This window comes from Pinus tabuliformis, chromosome 3_1 (genome assembly GCF_031772625.1).
Source record: "Pinus tabuliformis cultivar Carrire ecotype Pingquan chromosome 3_1, CPIR1, whole genome shotgun sequence".
NCBI lineage: Eukaryota > Viridiplantae > Streptophyta > Pinopsida > Pinales > Pinaceae > Pinus > Pinus tabuliformis.
In genome coordinates this window covers 732,671,979-732,690,567 of record NC_142301.1, presented here as the reverse complement: position 1 = coordinate 732,690,567, position 18,589 = coordinate 732,671,979, and the positions used below count along the sequence as shown (strand labels likewise).

Sequence of the window (18,589 nt, the reverse complement as noted above, 5' to 3'; positions counted from 1 at the left end):
AGGAAGTTCCAACTCATCGGAACGTAGATCATTAAGGATAGGTGGTTTCGAAAAATTGATAGTGGAAGAATCAACATCGTGACCTGCTGAATCAATGAACAGGTCACGACAACCACGATCAGAAAATTCAAGATCGCCAATGGGGGCATCCTCATGATCTAATGAACCGTATAGAGGGGAGGATGAAAAATGAGAAATTCCACCCCTTATGTTTCTAGAAAGGCATGATGAGGAAATGGGAAGATCCATGATAACAAATTCAACCTCTCCGCATTTAGATGAAAAAATACAATTCCACAAATTCTGTGAATGATTGGAAGTATTAATATGATCAGAAATTGAACTCTCACATGATTCAATAGGAATGAAAGAATCGCAGACAGTGTGAGGATAGTGCGGAAGAGCTACGAAAGGAATAGGATCATCGTTCATTGCGGATTCTTCTTCAACTCTTGAATTCCAGACATACTCATTGCAAATGATATCGCAGTTTGGCTGCTAAATAAAAACTCCATCCAACAACTGATCCTCATGAACATCAAAGAAAATATTTGAAACAGATGAACACGAAAACTCGCAATTTGGAGGATCAGAGGGAGCGAAGGGTGGAAAATGAGGGGAAAACATTTCATCACACACATCGTCCTTGTAGTCCAAAACTGTGCAAGGGTCCTGACCATGTGATATGGGAAGAGAAGGTGATAGTTCAACAAATAGATTTTGAATTTCTTCCGCCTCAACCCGTGGCACTAGAGTTGTTTGATGAGAAGCAGATGGGGGGTTATTTGGAACAACAACCTTATCTGTCACATATTTGGAAGCTCTAGCCTCGTGATAAGCTCAGAGTGAATTGAAATATTTTAAGTCTTGAGAATTTAATGAAATGCAAACAAGATGTAGAAATGTTCCGGTTAAGATATCCCAATCAACTTCATTTTCTGGAATTTCATAACAAATATGTACAAAACGATTGTGAAAATGGCGTAACGATTCATCAGGTGATTTTCGCAATTCGAAATTTTTTGGCACAGATGTTCGTGATCATATCTGCCAAAATCATGGGAAATTTTTTTGACAATGTGTAACACTATTTCCTTACGCACCCTTCGAACGTGAGAATGAACAACCTACAGGCAACATCCTCACCGAAGATGTTGTGCTCTATGAAAAATTGAAGAAAACGCTTAGTATGCTCAAGCAAGGTTGTTTCACCCTCGCCATTAAAATTAAGATGTGACAAGTCATCAATGATATTCGCTGACACTTGTAGTTCTATATCTCTGGAAAAACATGTCGGGAGTTTTATTGTGGAAGAAGTTATGAAATGGGTGTAGAAATTCAAAAAAGACATGAAGGTCTCAGCTTATCATTTGGCCTTCGTTCTAGCGCCAAAAATGTTGACGGTGTTGGACCCACCAACATTCAGGGGATCTCCTCGGTAAGAAGTACCTAATAGACCTTAGACCGTTTGGAGTAGGAGTTCCAACAGTGGGTGTTAATGTAATGCCTTGACCACAATAGCATGCAAGGATAAGTATGATAACTTTGAGTTGAAGCAAGTATGTGACCTTGCAAAAAGCCAAGTGACATGCATGGGGGTTCTAACAGACAGAGGTGAAAAGCATGGAAAATTTTAGGGGCGAATGTTCGCCCTTTGGCGAAATTAAGGGGTTTTAAATTTTTTGTGGGCGAATATTTTGTATCATAGTACATTTTTACAAATGGCCTCAAATAGCCCACCTTATTTTAAGGGAGAGAGTAAAAAAGGTAAATTTAGCCCTTGAAATTAGGAGTTACAACCTTCCATTCGCCCTAATGTTCAAGAATAGGTTTTATTTAAGTGAATCCTATGGGCCAAATACTATATTTATAAAAGAGGTATGGTAAATTAATAAAAATATAGATAAATGAGAGGTATGGTAAATAAATAAAACATTTTTTATACTTACTCCATAAGTCACCTTATATACATGCAAGGGTGTAAACAAATAAAACCTCTTTTTATACTTACTCAAAAGGTATGGTAACTAAATAAAAATATAAATAAACTAGACCGTATGGTAAATAAATAAAACCTCTTTTTATATTTATTCCATCACCCTCTTTCTATTTATGAAGGCTAAAAAAAGAGGTTTTATTTAAGTGAACCCTATGGGCCAAATACCATATTTGTAAAAGAGGTATGGTAAATTAATAAAAATATAAATAAACGAGAGGTATGGTAAACAAATAAAACATTTTTTTATATTTACTCCATAAGTCACTTTATAGGAATGTAGCCTATTTAAATGGGGGAATTAAACCATCATAGATCCATCTTTACTCTGGATCTACTAAGCCCTGAGAGGTATCAAATATCGTGATATGCAAACTAGCATAGAGTGAAAAAATATTTGATCCCTCTCGGGGCTTGTTGGATCAAGAGTAAAAATGGATGTTGTAATTTAATTTATGTTAAACATTTTAACTTGGTTAAAATAAAAAATAAAATAAAAATCAATAATAAATTCTATTAATTTTTATAAATTACTAATAGTAATTTTTAAGCTCCAGGTTTATGATAACCCATGGTATTGACCCATGGTAATACCATGGTATTCATGTGAGCATAGACTATTTAAAGGGGAAATTCTATCATCTTATATCCATCTTAATTCTAGGTCTAACAAGTGCTCAGAGGGATAAATAGATTTCATCCCCCTAAGAATGGTAGATGTGGAGTTAAGATGGATATAGGTTGGTTTTTACGATAATGAAGATATTAAATAGACTTAGGAAATTATACTGTAAAAACATCTTAAGATGAATGGTTAAAGCTACATTTAGTCACTTCACAAAATTTAGTAAAAAATACCAATATCTCCATTAATATTGGTTTTTAACTTTTTTTGATTTAACAAAAAAAATTCAAAACAATGAAACCTTATCACTCTTTCTACATCACCCTCACAGAAGATTTCTCACCATTTTTCAAACATTATCAATATGATATCTTCATGAATAAGTTTAGGTACTGATGTTGGATTAGTTGTTTGAAAAATAAGTTGGTTTGTACAACCTTTCATCTTCTATGCTATTCTTAGTTTGTCCTAATGATCTGTAGGGGTTGGAGCCACTGCACCATATTTTCCTAAAAGGTGGATATTGTTGACCAAAAAGGAAATTAATCTACATGTTACAACGCTGTTAAAAAATGCGAGACCTATGAGGGTAGTGAATTATGCTAATAAGCAATTTAGATTAGGAGAGACGTAATTAAATTTTATTATTTAATTGAATATTTCCAATTAAAATAATAATAAATGTACATTTATATATTTATATATTGATTGGAAGGATTCTTACAATGGTCACTTCTTTCAATTAGATCCCCTTCAGGCCCTTGGGATACCTAATACTTTCTTATATAATATAGTATTGGAGTCACGATTGCCGTTACACCAAAACCCGCAGGTGTTAGTAAACAGACACATCGCTAGATTTAAGCACATGCCACGAAACACACGGGGAGCGTTGACCTTCTACACCGCCATTAACAAGGAGCCAACAATCTCCCCCCCAATGCGAGCCCAATGTGTTTCGAACTCGAGACCTCTGGCTCTGATACCACTTGTTGGAGTCATGATTTCCATTACACCAAAACCCACAGGTGTTAGTAAACAGACACATCTCTAGATTTAAGCACATGCCACGAAACACACGGGGAGCGTTGACCTTCTACACTGCCATTAACGGGGAGCGTTGACCTTCTACACCGCCATTAATGGGGAGCGTTGACCTTCTACACCGCATTAACGGGGAGCCAACATATAGTTGGGGCTTGCTACTTGTTGGCGTGTTGGGGTAAACAAACTTGATGTGTTTTTTTTTATCTCACAGTTGGAGTCTATGGAATAAGAAAGAAATTTGATAACTTGAAAAAAGTGGTATCTTGACAAAAGTTGTAGAGAAAAGATTAATCTCTCCTACCTTGACAAAACTCGTTGTCAATATCAACACCTACAAGAACTTTGTTGTGGAATATTATCAAAACTAATAAAAGGATATGAAAGAGTGTATTGTAAGAACCTTGACAAACACGACCACTGAAACTTGGAACATCGTTTGTAGGAAGAGAAAATTATGTTTCTTTTTCCAAACATGTATGTTAGTATATTACAATTTAATGAATATGTTTTCTTATTATCATATATGGTTTCATACTTTAACAAAACATTCACCAAGACTTCACAATGTTTTATTATTCAGTAAAAGATTTGCCAAGATCTTACAAGATTTTATAATTCAGTGAAAGATTCTCCATCAATATACAAGATAATATAATCTAATGAGAGATTTGCCAAAAAATTTATATATACATATTATATTATTGATAAAATCGCCTCCCACTTTTCCTATGTATCATGGGGATTAGCCCATTTATTATACATATAAATTTAGGGTGGTTCTTAAAATTTTCCCTGGTGAAAAGGAAGTGTGCCCCTTATAATCCTATAATACTACATAGTTCAAAAGGAACACATGAGCGGAATGACATCAAAATCTAATATGTGGGATAGTCCACAAATTAAAGTGACGGGTTAATCCAAAAACACGCATTCAACCAGATTCATACAATTGCATACAAATAGTTCATAACAAAATGCATAAGTTAAACAACACACATTGTTAAAGAAACCAGAATAGTCCAACTACAATAAAAACATATGCTTGAAAGTGTGTTGGCTCTGTTATTGTTATTATAGGTGGAAGTTCCCTCCATACATACACCATTGACGGTCACTAGCCCCGATAGTCGAACATTACAGTCAATAACGCTTGCTCCTCCAAAGAAGTATACTCACTCTACATTGTGGAGAAACCAAGGCTCGTCACAATACTCCCAAGCCTTCTCTAAGCCTAAGCCTAGCCAAAATCTTTGCTCTCAAAATCTCCTTTCTATGAGTTATGAGGTTATATTTATAATAAAGGGTGGGGTGACCCTTGAAATTCCCCTTTGTGACTCTTTGACTACCCTCGTGACTCTTCAACTTCTTCACAAGTAACTCACTACATAATATGATGACCTTTCATATTCCACTAATGAAACTTGGAATTTCACTTACAACATATTTACAAATAATATTACATTTTCCACATTTACTCATGTGAGACAAAATAGGCTAGAGACAACCTAACAAGACAAAGCAATATGACTCCGAAGTTTGGTGAAAGACCAACTTGCCAACCTCCACTTGGTGTTTCTCGATTATGTACTCATGTCAAGCTTGGTACTATGAGATAATGTCCCCAAACTACTTGATGGTTTATTTTTCATAACAGACTTTTGCCTCCATAGCATCTGGGTATATGGTCTTGGAACATGTATCCAACTTGTCTTGAAGCATGTGAATCATGGTGTTTACCATGACGGGACCACCGATGTACTTTTGCATGTTATGTGCATTCAGCTCCAAGTCTTCCCTTGTGGCCTCTCATCTTAGCTACTCCATGTACTCATTGATCTCAAGCTGGACTTGGTTCTTGGGTTTAGTCTCATTGAGGGAACCGATTGATGGGATCCTATGCTTTCTCACCATGACATCCAAACTGTTGTACAACCACACATATGTGGCTTGTATGCTACTGATGAATGGGGCAAGTTGTTCATAGTTCTGGATCAACATCTGAACCTTTTCTTTCTCCAGCTCTGCCTGTGGCTTCATCTTCTTAACTAAGTCAACTGTGGCTCCTTTTTACCATATTGCCCACTCTTGTACATGGGGAGATGGAAACATGTATGTTCTTAAGAGTTTGAGCAAACTCCTTGCTCCGATGTTGTAGGCCATGTACATGGAAAAATGATTTATGCACGATGAAAAATCCATTATAGAGCTTCTGCATGGTATCCTCAAGTCTTGATACTTCAGCGAGTAATTATTTCCTCATCTCCCCCATTGCAAAAATTGCATTCTGCATTGATGCTCGGAGTTGCTCTGCCTCTTGCCTGAAAACCTACAAATGCTTTGCCAGTTGTTCATTCTCGGCCATCAGTTGCTTAACATTTGATCTTGCTGCTCCTGCATAGGCCAATCCGGCTTCGGCAAGGGCATATGGATGCTTCCTGGTGTCTGACATTATCACCCTTTCCTTAATGAATTTGTTCACTCTCCTCCTTTGTTGCTAGTTGTTCCAACTCTTCGACCTATATGGGCGTTGTTTCCTCTATCATCGCGCCTTGCTTTTGTTCTTCTTCCTATTTTTGCTTCTATACCTTTTATTTCCTCCTCAACTACCGTTCTTCCCTCAGTTCTTGTTCTTCTTGCTATGATCTCAGTTATGCTACCTGCAAGCTCTGCTTTTCTCTCTTCCTCCTCTCTAATTTCTGTATCTTCTACTTCATTTTGCTTCTGATGCCAAAGGTTCCTGCATGAAGATCGAATCTGATTTCAATCTGCAACTTTTTTCTCCCTGTATTATGTTAGAAACTTCCTCTTTCCCTGATCTTGTACTAGATTGTTGCCTTCTGCTACTGCTACTGGACTTGCAGCCATGTTAGTGTTGACTCCTTTTCTATGAACAATTGAGTGTCTGCATATATTTAAAAGTTAACTAGCGCTTTCTCAATTGCTTCCCCAGTACTTCTTTCAGTGGTCTCTCTTGAAGCATCTCTCTTTAGTGCCATGGTACAATGATTACTGGAGAGAAGTGTTTCACGAGTGCGGTACTTATGGGACAAAAAGGACCCTCATGGCAAGAAAACATTAGCTCTTGCAAATCTAACTTCACAACATGATCATGCAAAAATCTAGGCATCTAATGAGAGGGATTGTGTAATTGTGACTAATAGGGGTAACTGACTCACTGTGGGAACTGTGCATTACATAGTCCCAACAGTCAGTGTGGAAGCTTGAATACTGGAACTGCGCAATGCACAGTTCAATCTAGGCCAGGGCATGGGAGAGACTGCGCATTACGCAGTATTAGTGGCCAGGCTGTGAGACTGGCTCTTGGAACTGCACAATGTGTAGTTGGAGCCAGCCTAGGATAGGCTCTGCACAATTCCAGAAGCCAAGGTAGAGGCCTTGAGCTCCCAGATTATGTAGTGCATGCAGTGAAGTTTGAGATCTAGGCAAGGGGAGCCTAGACCTGCCCATGGGGAGTGTGAAAATCAAGCAGATCTGAAGGATTGTGTGATGTTGAGTGCAGATTTGACTAAGTGTTGATACATGTATGTGAAACAAGTGCTACAATTTATTTGACTGAAGGAAAACGAAGCATGTGAAGAGAGTCGCCATAACGGTGATCATTGGTGAAAAATGGGAAAACTCATGCGACACTTGGAAAAGGCAACCTATAACTTGAAACAAGACCTCTATAAGCTAAAACAAGTCAAAAAGCTAGTAGTCGGTCAAAGAAACAAGTGAAACGACACTCTCGCAAGCTAAACAATGAAAAGTGATAGAAAATGCGCCAAAATATGATACAAGAAAAACTCACCCAGAAAAGCGACGACAATGGTATGAAGTATCCTTGATCTCCTTAAGAATGCTAGAGCTTTATGATCAAATGTACAAATGAGCTCTAGAGGCATCCATTACATATAATTGAGCAAATTGGAATTTATGACGCACATGTCTGAGATCAAGGACAAAAGCGAAACTTAGTGGAAACTTCTAAGGATAGAAATGTACCTCTAAGCATGAGGATGCTTCTTTCCCTTTAGTTTCCTTCTTTTCTAGAGGGAAATCTGACATGCATTGCCTAGAAATATTACACAGTTCTGGGAAGGACTGGGCAACTCTTTGGCTCATGCACTACGTAGTTTCTTAGCATAGTGGGTTCTACGTAATTTCTGGGATGAGTGGCTCTGGGCCGCCTCTCATGTTCTGTGCAATTTGTGAGCATAAGGTGTGTTGTCAATAATGATTGCACAATTCCGAAGAGCAAGGTTGGTTGCCCTCAAGGATTGCACAATTCTCTAAGCCAAGCCCAGAAATGTGGGAAGACCAGGTCAAGAGATCAACTTGTGGTTTGGAAAATGAGCTAAGTAAGCAAACACAAGCCCAAATGAAGAGAATAAATCTCAGTTGAAGCACAAATACCTGGATCAGTATGAGATGAGTTGCTATGATTTTGAAGGGAGGCTACAAAATCAAAGCATAGTAAAAATTTTGGAGGGTGGTTGTAGCCGCTACAACAGATCCTAAGATTACGCCAATGAGTATCAAATAGAAGGGAGTTTGATAATAACCTAGTACTTTGAAATTAGCTACTACATAAGGGAAATCACCAAGACCCTTTAAGCTAAATATTGTTGTTCAAAGAAAAAGACTTCTTCCAAACCTTAAATAATACCTTTCTACCTTTCAATAATTCCTTAAATGAATTAGTGGCCATCCAATTTCACAAAAACTTTAAAAGTGCTAGGAAATATGCAATCCAGTGGTAAAATGAAATGAGAGAAAGATGATAGATTCCTACTATAAGTAGAACAATCTATAGCCATTAGGCTTTCCTTCAAATGATTTAGTTCCCTAATGGACTCTTCAAAGGTTAAGCTTACTAAACTAGAACATAAGAGAAGAAAGTTATTCTTAGAAAAAGAGAAAGAGTGGCAACTCAAGAACAAGGTAATTTGGCTTAAGGGAGGTGAAAATAACACCAAATTCTTCTACTGCTTTGCAAATAGTAGAAATAACATCAATTATGTATAGAAAATAAGTAGAGAGGATGGGACCTAAGCTAAAAATTTCCTAAACATTGCAAATGAGGGAGATAGCTATTTCAAACTCTCTTCAAATAAAACAAGCATGCCACTATAGATATCAACTTACATTTGACAAGTTTCTTACCTAGATTCATGGATCTTTGAAGACAACCAAAATCTTATGGAAAATGTGGTAAAATACGAATTATTCAAAGCTCTTCAAAGTTTTTAGAAAGGTAATAATCTAGGCCCTGATGGTCTCCCTATTGAATTTTTTCTTAGCTATTATGTTTTCATTGAAAATGATCTTTAAGGGGTACTGGCGGCCTCAAGGAAATCTAGGAAGGTATTGTCAACTTTAACATTACCTTCATTGCACTCATACCAAGGATAGAAAACCCAACACACTATGATAGATTTCATCTTGTATACTTCTATAATATTATTTACAAAATCACCTCCTATCGACAAAAGGAAAATCTCTCAAGATAGGTATCACTCGAGCAATTTGGCTTCCTCGAAGGAAAGAAAATACATGAGGTTATTGGTGTATCGCAATAAGGTTTATACGTAAAAACAAAGAAACTAAGACCCATCATTATTAAATTGGATATATCCAAGCATTTGAAAAAGTTAGTTGGATATTTCTCCACCACATTCTCATTCGCGTGGACTTCATTTTACATTTTGTAACATTGGTCATGTGATGTATAATATCAGTCTCTTAAATTGTAGTTTTAATTAATGGGGCAAGGTCACCCTTCTTCATGCTCAAAAGAGGAATTCAAAAGAGATTCACATTATCTCCACTCCTGTTCTTCCCTATAGTTGAAGGGTTTATTATAGCAGTGAAGGCAACCTCGGGAAATGGTTCCTTCAAAGATATATTAATTGGCAATTCATATTTTGTTTCCCATTTTCTATTTGAAAATGATATTTTTACTATTTCTAAATTAATGGTTGATTGTACTAAATGTATCTAAGATCATTTTTGTCACTTTTTTGGACCCTCCAAAATTTTTATATTCTTTATATATTATCTATCATTTGTAAAAAAAGGTTGCACACAAACTAAACATGTCCCTGATCTTATTAAAGATATATATATATATTTTTTTTACTTTATACAAAATCATAAAATATTTTTCCCGAAAACAAACCCCATAATTAATTTATATAATAACCTTGAAATACCTTATAATATTCTACTCTTGTAATTTTTCTACCTCTAATGAAATTAATGAATTTTTTAATTAGAAAAAAATAAAAATTTCTTGAGACTCTCCTGGTCTTAAACTTTCAATCTGTTTTCCACCCATGGGACTTCTTTGTTCATGGCTCTTTCAAAATTGTTTAATCAATATACATGGTCACCTCTTGAAAATGCTTTACAAGTGTTATGGGACTTTAGGCATCGTTAGGCTTAGTTATTAAAGCATATGTTTAAAGAAGATCAATATATAATTTTTATGATTTTCCATATTACTTTATCATTAAATTTTTATATGATAATAAACAAAAATTTAAAATCATATTATTATTATAAAAATAATAATATTTATTATAAATAAATAAAATATTTATTTTAAGCTTTATATTGAAATACAAATGACCCTTTTATATTAAAAGTGATAAAAAACCAAGCAAATAAAAGAAGATAGAAAAATCGAAAAATTTTTTTTTTTTTTTTTATTATATAAAAATATATATATATATATATATATATATATATATATATATATATATATATTTAAGTTATTTTAAATTTTTCAAAATTATATATTTAACTAACATTTGTTAAAAACTGGCGTTGTCTATCGATGCAATAAAATAGTTTAGATGGTAGCTTCTTTTTTTTTTTTTTTAATTTGGTAATTTTTTTTTAAAAAATTAGGTAGTTAGAGTGTTTAAATTATTTTTTAATTTTAGAAATAGATTAGCATCATTAAAAATTTGGCATTTAAATCTTGAAATTTAACAACTGTAATCAAGATTTTTAAAAATTTATACCTAAACTTTTCATAAACTTATCCAATGCAAAAACTGATATGTAATAAATAAATAACCTATGCATTTCCTCATTGGGTTTGACCCTGTAGCAAAGGAAAGGAAAAGGTAAAATGTTGAAACTTGAAACTTTTCCTTTATACAACACAATCTCTGAACTTATGTAAGCTAAAACACAACCTCAGCACTTATGTAAGTAGAATTGAGTTGACTAAGCTAGGCTGGACTATGAATTATGTAGTTTCAGCACTTAGTCAGCCTCCTAACAGCCCAGACTGTGCCTTGCGCACAACCAGCAGTCAGTGTCCCAGCCTCCCAGTGAAAATTGCGCAAACTTCACAGACAGTCACACATGTACGCTACATGTCAGTCCTCTATTTTGTTTTGGTTTTTATCTGACAGATTTCTTCCCATGAGTGTTTCTATGTCTTAGAGTATCACAGGTGTTCGTCTGCCTCTCAGTAGTACATGTACATGGCTTCCCAGGGAGCAAAGTCAAAGGACACCATTGAGAGCGCAACTCGAGATGGAGCTGAGCGAGTGTCTATGAGATTGCTATTGATTTGGGGTAGCATCAGATGTACTATAGCCATTAGAATTGGTGGAGAGGCTAAAGCACATGACATCTCCAAGACCCAGAAAAGGTTTGGGCAGATTCTACCTAGTTTAGGAGATATTGAAATAATTAATATTTTTAATGGAGTTCCTAAGTCTAAACTTAGGAAAAATAAAATATTAATGGGTATTTAATATAAAATTGGGTTAGAGGGTTCTAAATGACATGGATCAATCCAAACCTAATCGTAGCCGTTGATTAGAGATGCAATCTCGGCCGTTGAAGGACCAACATGAAAAGCATAAGAGGAGGCCTGAGGGTTAGTTGGAGAACACACCAAAGTGATCAGTCATTTGATTTTCTATGGCGGGGATTGCTAAGAAAGTCTAATCAATGATCAGTTTGTAGCGAGGGGCAGTGAGTACTCGACAAAGAGGTAGAGATAGCGTCGAGAGACCAGCACAGAAGTAGAGAGAGGTAGTCACTGAGCTAGAGGGAGCCACACAGAGCTAGAAGGGATTACGCAGAGGCCAGAAGGGCCTGCGTCATCCACGCAGAGGGCAGCAGGATTGACGCAGAGGGCTGTAGAGGCTTTGCCATGCCTCAGAGTGTTGACGCAGAGGGTTTTGGGTTAACGTTGAGGCTAGGGAGGCTGACGCTGAGCTTCAGAGGTTGCTGGAGAGGGTTTCATGGGGTAGATTTTCGGAATATCTACTTCTGAATAGAGAGGTATTACTGCCAAATTATTTTCTTTGTCGGGTGAGCCGGTTTGGCACCCAGTTGTACTCAAGGATAAACTGCATAATAAAATAACCCTCAGAGTTGCTGCACCAATTTTCCCAAAGTGGGTTTTTCTGGGGACGAGTTGTCCAAAAATAACGATGTCACTTGTGTGTTTTCTATTTCTTTCAGTTGTTGATCTATAGATGGTTGAGACTATATTGTGTTTATTTCAATATGTTTAAATAACATGTTCTTAATTAACAAGTAGGAAAAATAAACCAGATAATACAGATAAAATTTCTAATGGGTAATACTTAGAAATTTTGACATGGTATCAGAGGGTGGATGAAAATCACATGAGAGATGAAGGCATCGGTTGTAGCAGAGCATTTGCAGCAGAAACAACTATCTCGAGTGACAGAGAAGGGTTGACATAGAGGTGCTGTGTCATCAGTTCGGGTAAGAGAGAGGTTAGCGCAGAGGCTGAGGAGGGCAGAAAAAGGCTCATGAAGAGCCACACAGAGACTAGGAGGGTTGACGCAGTTGGCATCGGGAGAATTTTAGCCAGTGTCGGGATTGTGCATTTTTCTTTGAATAGTCCGAGATGGGACGACTCTATGAACTGGTTTGACTCCGACTATATGGGTTTAAACCCGATTTTGATATTTTCCATTCTAACTTAAAGTTATAATTCAAGAACATTCCATACACGAAATTTTTTACTTTGTTTGGTCAGTTCTAGCACTATTCTATTCATTATGAGTAACAATGTTCACAGCTTGAATGATTTGGAAATTAGATAGGAGCATGGGTGGTTGGCTCTCGGTTTTTCCTATGGAAATCGACTGAGAACCACAAAGAACCCTCGCGATTTAGTTAACGTTTTTGTACAGTTAAAGATAAGTCTGGTTTGATTTGGTTATGCAATGGTTTGTGATAATTGTCCCATGATGAAAATACCGTCTTTCGTTTGCGTCTGACATTTAACATTTTTTTATGTTGCATCTATAGAAAGGTTTATAATTGTAGAGTGAATGCCTTTCGGTTTAATGTTTGTATGCTCTATGTATCAGGAAAGCATCTCATGGTTTGATTAAATGTAGTATTCGCTCTAAAAGCCCGATATTGTTCATCTATTAACTTCTCTAATTCGCTAATATAATGTTATCCCGAAATGGTTGGGTAATTTTCTTAGAACAGTTTGGGTTATTTTCTTAGAACAGTTTAAAGCTACCAGTATTATTTGATTATGATTCATCAATTTAAATAAACTGACAGAATATAACCATCAACATAATATTACAGAATATATTTAGCAATATACCAAGACAAAAATATATCTAGTAATAAGTATGCTATTAGTTATCCATTATTGAATAATAATAACTCATTTTAGTTAGTGATTACTAAGCACATCTTGTATTACATATTTGTTTCTACTTTGTTTATAACTCTGTAAGATTACGTCCAGATTCCCCCTCTGAGCTCTTCCTGTTCCTCACAGTCAATAAGTCTGTTGGGGTCCAATATCTTGGGCATCAGGACTGCGGTCTAGCCTCAAGTCTCATACCATTTGGGGTCCAGTATCTTCTGTTGGGGTCCAGTATCTTGGGCATCAGGACTGCGGTCCGGCCTCAAGTCTCATACCATTTGGGGTCCAGTATCTTGGGCATCAGGACTGCGGTCCAGCCTCAAGTCTCGTACCATTTGGGGTCCAGTATCTTGGGCATCAGGACTGCGGTCCAGCCAAGTCTCATACCATTTCGACTGTAACTCACAGTTTTCCCACTAGTTACTTTTGTCCAACTCAAGGAAAATCTGGGCAACATAATTCCTGATTCTTTTTCCAACCCCCTTAGGGTTCTCCCTCCTTTTATTTTTGAGGGAACATATGAGCAACTGTTTGTAACTGTCTTAGGAGTTATTAACTGTTTCTTTCATTCTTTGACAAATTGTTTAAATTCTTAATTAATAAGTAACAAGATATGTTCTAGCTTCTTAGCCTCAGTTCTTTAACAGAATATGTTAAACAAAGTAAAAGATTGAAGTAACAAGTAAAAATTGGTAACAAAGTAATTGTTCGTGCAACATAGGGTGTTGCATATCTCATGATAAATTTTACATTGCCAAGATTAAGAAAATCATAAAAATTGACTAAATTATAACTTTATTATTATTATTATTATTATTATTGAAAAAATGAATATGTGAGTTAAACATATATACATTTCAAAAGATATATGGCAAGGCTCTTAACCATGGAAATTTATTTCCACTTACTATGGAGATTCTTAACTTGCAAATATGTTTTGCGACAATACTATGACCTGGTACAATACTATGACCTCGTATAATGACTTACTAATACCACATGTCAAAACTACCATAACTCATCATATGACATTTTTTTTTTTAATCAATTTATTAAAAAGACAAATTGGTTGTGTGTTTTGTGAGGGAGTGTTGGTTGTGTGGTGGGAATGATCTGTTGTATTATTTAAAATCTGCTATATTTGACTATATAATACACATGTTTGATTATATAATAGTTTTTTTCCCTATTCGAATTTAAAGCAAGCAATATATGTTTAAATGCTGACATATTTGAGTATGTAAAATATATGTAATAGTTTTTTTCCGTATTCGAATTTAAAGCAAGCAATATATGTTTAAATGCTGACATATTTGAGTATGTAAAATATATGTTTAAATGTTGACATATTTGAGTATGTAAAATATATATTTAAATGCTGACATATTTGAGTATGTAAAATATATGTTTAAACACTGTAACTGTCCATTTAATTCAATTCAAACATATATTTAACTATATAAAATAATTATGATATCTACCTTAATTCTTCATAATAACAATTAAATATTATTTGACTGAACACTAACTCCTCATAATAGCAATTAAATATTATTTGACGCAACAATAACCATTCAACTGGGAGGAAAAAAACGTTATTCACGAAAAAACGTTATTAACTGTAGCTGGCCACTTAATTCAATTAAAACAGGTGTTTCATTATATAAAATAATTATCTACCTTTGATTTTTCATAATAGCACGTAAATGTTGTTTGACTCAGCAACCACCATTCGAGTGGGGAGCGAAAGGTACCTTATTCTTCACGCAAAACCAAATTTAGAATTCGACAACTTCCAGCCATCCATGTGTTTATTATTTATCCCTAAACTCCCTCAAATACCGCACCCCACTCACGTTTCCACTCATTCTCGCTCTCTCTCTCATATTTCATTCATGATGCTCTGGAGCTTCAATTCTCATTAATCATTCTGCTGTTCATACGCAGACTCTCTCTCTCTCTTAAAACAATAGGGATTATTCAGATTTTCCGGGCTGTAAGATTATTTCGTACTCACGAATTCCGAAGAATTCGGGCAATATCTTGATATCGTATAATCGTTATATACACACGTCCACAGAGATACAGGAAGCAGCGGGAGGAGGAGAAGACAGAGCAGTGGCCACTGCACATCATATCGAAAAATCTCCGGGCACCTCTGAGAACATGACGAGAGACATACTCACAATCAGTACCTTCGACAACCGCCTTTCCGGACCGAGCAATCAAAATCCCAGCAATCCCCAGGGAAAATCGACCGATTTGGAGACCAATTTGGCTTTGGCCGACAAAATAATCTCGTCCTGGGACTCCAACTCGTTGAACCCCTCACTGTTCCAGAACAACCCAAAAGAAACCAACGAGTATCTCGATGCTGTGGACGGCCTACGCCGCGTCATGGAAATTTTGAACGCCACTCAAAGCAGATCGGATAAGTTGGTGCATGCGCACCGCCTCATGGAAATGTCGATGGGGCGCCTTGAGAAGGAGTTTCACCGAATTCTGTCGACCAATGTCGAGCCGACCATGGCGTATGAGGACTGCAACTCGAGACAGGGTTCGTCGGACGACGGTTTGACAGGCGAAGATGAAAGCAGCAGCAGCCGTCGGAGTTGTAATTCTAACGCCAACGAGATCTGCGAAATCGACTTGATGTCGGTCGAAACTGTGCTGCAACTCCGCAGCATAGCGAAGCGCATGGTTGCCAACGGGTACGGGAGTGAGTGCGTACGAATGTACGGGCTCACCAGAAGGCCTGTAATCGAAGGGTGTCTCAACAGAATTGGAGTCGAGCGGTTCAGTACCAGGGAGGTGCAGAAGATGCAGTGGGGAATTCTGGACATCAAGATCAGGAAGTGGATACGCGCCGTGAGAATTGCGGTGAGGATTCTGTTCGCCAGCGAGAAACGGCTCTGCGACGAGATATTTGCCGGGTTTAGCAACATCGGCAATTTCTGTTTTTACGGGGTCGTCAAGGGGCCCACGACGAAGTTTCTAGAGTTTGGTGAATCCGTGGCCATGAGCAAAAGGTCGAGCGAAAGGCTCTTCAGGGTGCTCGACATGTACGAGACTCTGCGGGACCTAAAGCCCCACATCGACACCGTTTTTGACCACGACTCATGTGCCAGCATGCGGACGCAAGCGTCTACGACCCTTGTTCTGCTCGGTAATTCGGCGCGGGGGATTTTGAGGGAGTTCGAGAATGCAATCGAGGAAGAGAATTCAAAGAGTCCGGTGCCGGGAGGTACGATTCATCCGCTTACGAGGTATGTTATGAATTATCTGATTTTTCTGTCCGATTACAAGGAGACTCTCACCAACATAACAGCCAATGATCCCACTGATATCTCCAAGGGCCTGCCCAATAGCGTCATGGACTTGTTTGGCGAATTGGATGGGCATGGTGATGAACTGGGGAGCCCAGCCTCTGCTCTCTCAGTGAGACTGGGATGGATTATTACGAGTCTGCAATGTAAGTTAGATGCGAAATCTAACCTCTACCATGATGTTTCCCTGTCATCTCTGTTTCTCACGAACAATCTTCATTACATTGTTAAGAAGGTCAAGGGTTCGAAGCTCATAGCACTGCTTGGTTATGGCTGATCAGTGGGGTGTCACAGCAGTCCTTGGAGAATAGATTCAAGGGTTTCAATTTCGCAATTGAGGAGGTGCTTAGGAAACATTCTGGGTGGATGGTCCCGGATTTGGAGCTTCAGGAGGAGCTTAGGATTTCAATTGCAGAGAAGATGATACCGGCTTATCGGTCCTTCTTGGTCAGACTGAGAACGTATTTGACACGGGGGAGCCACTCTAACATGTATATTGACTACACTCCTGAATACCTGGAAACGCATCTCTTGGATCTGTTTCCCAACAATAACATCATCCTCAAGAGTGCCCCCTTAATGCTTAATGAGGTGATTCGGAGCATGTCCCTCATGTATTGAAACTTTTTTGGTGAATATATTTGCACGTTGAGCATTTGTTGTACAAAATTTTATTTCAATTTCTTCTTCTAACATAATGAAGCATTATCCTCAAGAGTCTCCCTTAATGCTTAATGAGGTGATTTCTAGCATATCCCTCATGTATTGAAACTTCTTTGGTGAATATATCTGCTCGTTGATCATTTGCTGTAAAAAACTTTATTTCAATTTCTCCTTTTGCCACATAGTTGCTTATGAAATGGTAGTTGGTATCAATGTGTTTGGTGTGATTATGAAACACAAGATTTTTAGTTATGGCAATGGTAGACAAGTTATCACAGTATAGTATCAATGTGTTGGGTGTGATTATGAAACGCAAGATTTTTAGTTATGGCAATGGTAGACAAGTTATCACAGTAAATAGTTTTGCCATGTTTCTGTTCTTGTTTCATATCTAATAAGACTTTCTTCAGCCAAATTACTTAACATGTTATCGTTGTTGCCGCAATATACTTTTTCTATGTAGAAAACAATGAAATAGTTGTTTGCTTCTTTGAACACCATGACACTGCACCTGACCCAATGCCAAAGACATAACCTGAAGTGTTATTTCTATCATTAAGAGATCTAGCCCAATCACTATCTTTATAACCAACCAACCCAAAATTATTTGATGAAGTATAGAGAATGCCATAATTGTTTGTTCCACAAAGAACAACTCAAAATTCTTTTTCCTGCTCCTAAATGAATCTCGCTTGGACTTTGCATGAATTTGGAAATCAAACCTATTGCATGCATAATATCAGGCCTAGTGGTAGTATGATACAAAATTATTCCTACCAAACTCCTATAGGATCTAACATTCTACCTTTTAACTCCATCTTCTACAGAAAAAATTTCATTTGTATTCATGAGTGTGCTCATGGGTTTTATAGTTTCCCCATTTTCCATTTGTGAAGAAGATTCGGAACATACTTTCTTATGAAATAAAAATTCCATCATTCATTTGTGTCACTTCTATGTCAAGAAAATAATGCAGCAAATCCAAATTAGTGATTTCAAATTCAGTCGTTATGGCTTGTCTGAACTCTTCCACTAACAAATCACTTGAAGATATGTATAACAAGTCATCTACATATAACAAAACAATTAGTATATCATGACCATTTTAACTTTATATATAATGTGGGTTCATTTTCACTCCTTTTAAATCCCTTTTTCAAAAGATAAGTGTCAATTCTACTATAACCATGCTCTTTAGGAATATTGTTAAGCCCATAAAGAGACTTTTTCAGTTTCTAGACTCTGTGTTCATT

General features: G+C 36.8%; 1 protein-coding gene across 1 annotated transcript in view; it reads left to right on the top strand.

The window, feature by feature from the left end:
* The window catches only part of LOC149189408 (exocyst complex component EXO70A1-like), a 42,281-nt gene that overhangs the window by 8,588 nt on the left and 15,104 nt on the right, over positions 1-18,589 (top strand). The window contains 2 exon segments of the mRNA XM_089410220.1: positions 15,321-16,945; positions 16,948-17,264. Of these exon segments, the coding sequence (XP_089266346.1) occupies positions 15,321-16,945; positions 16,948-17,264 (1,942 nt within the window).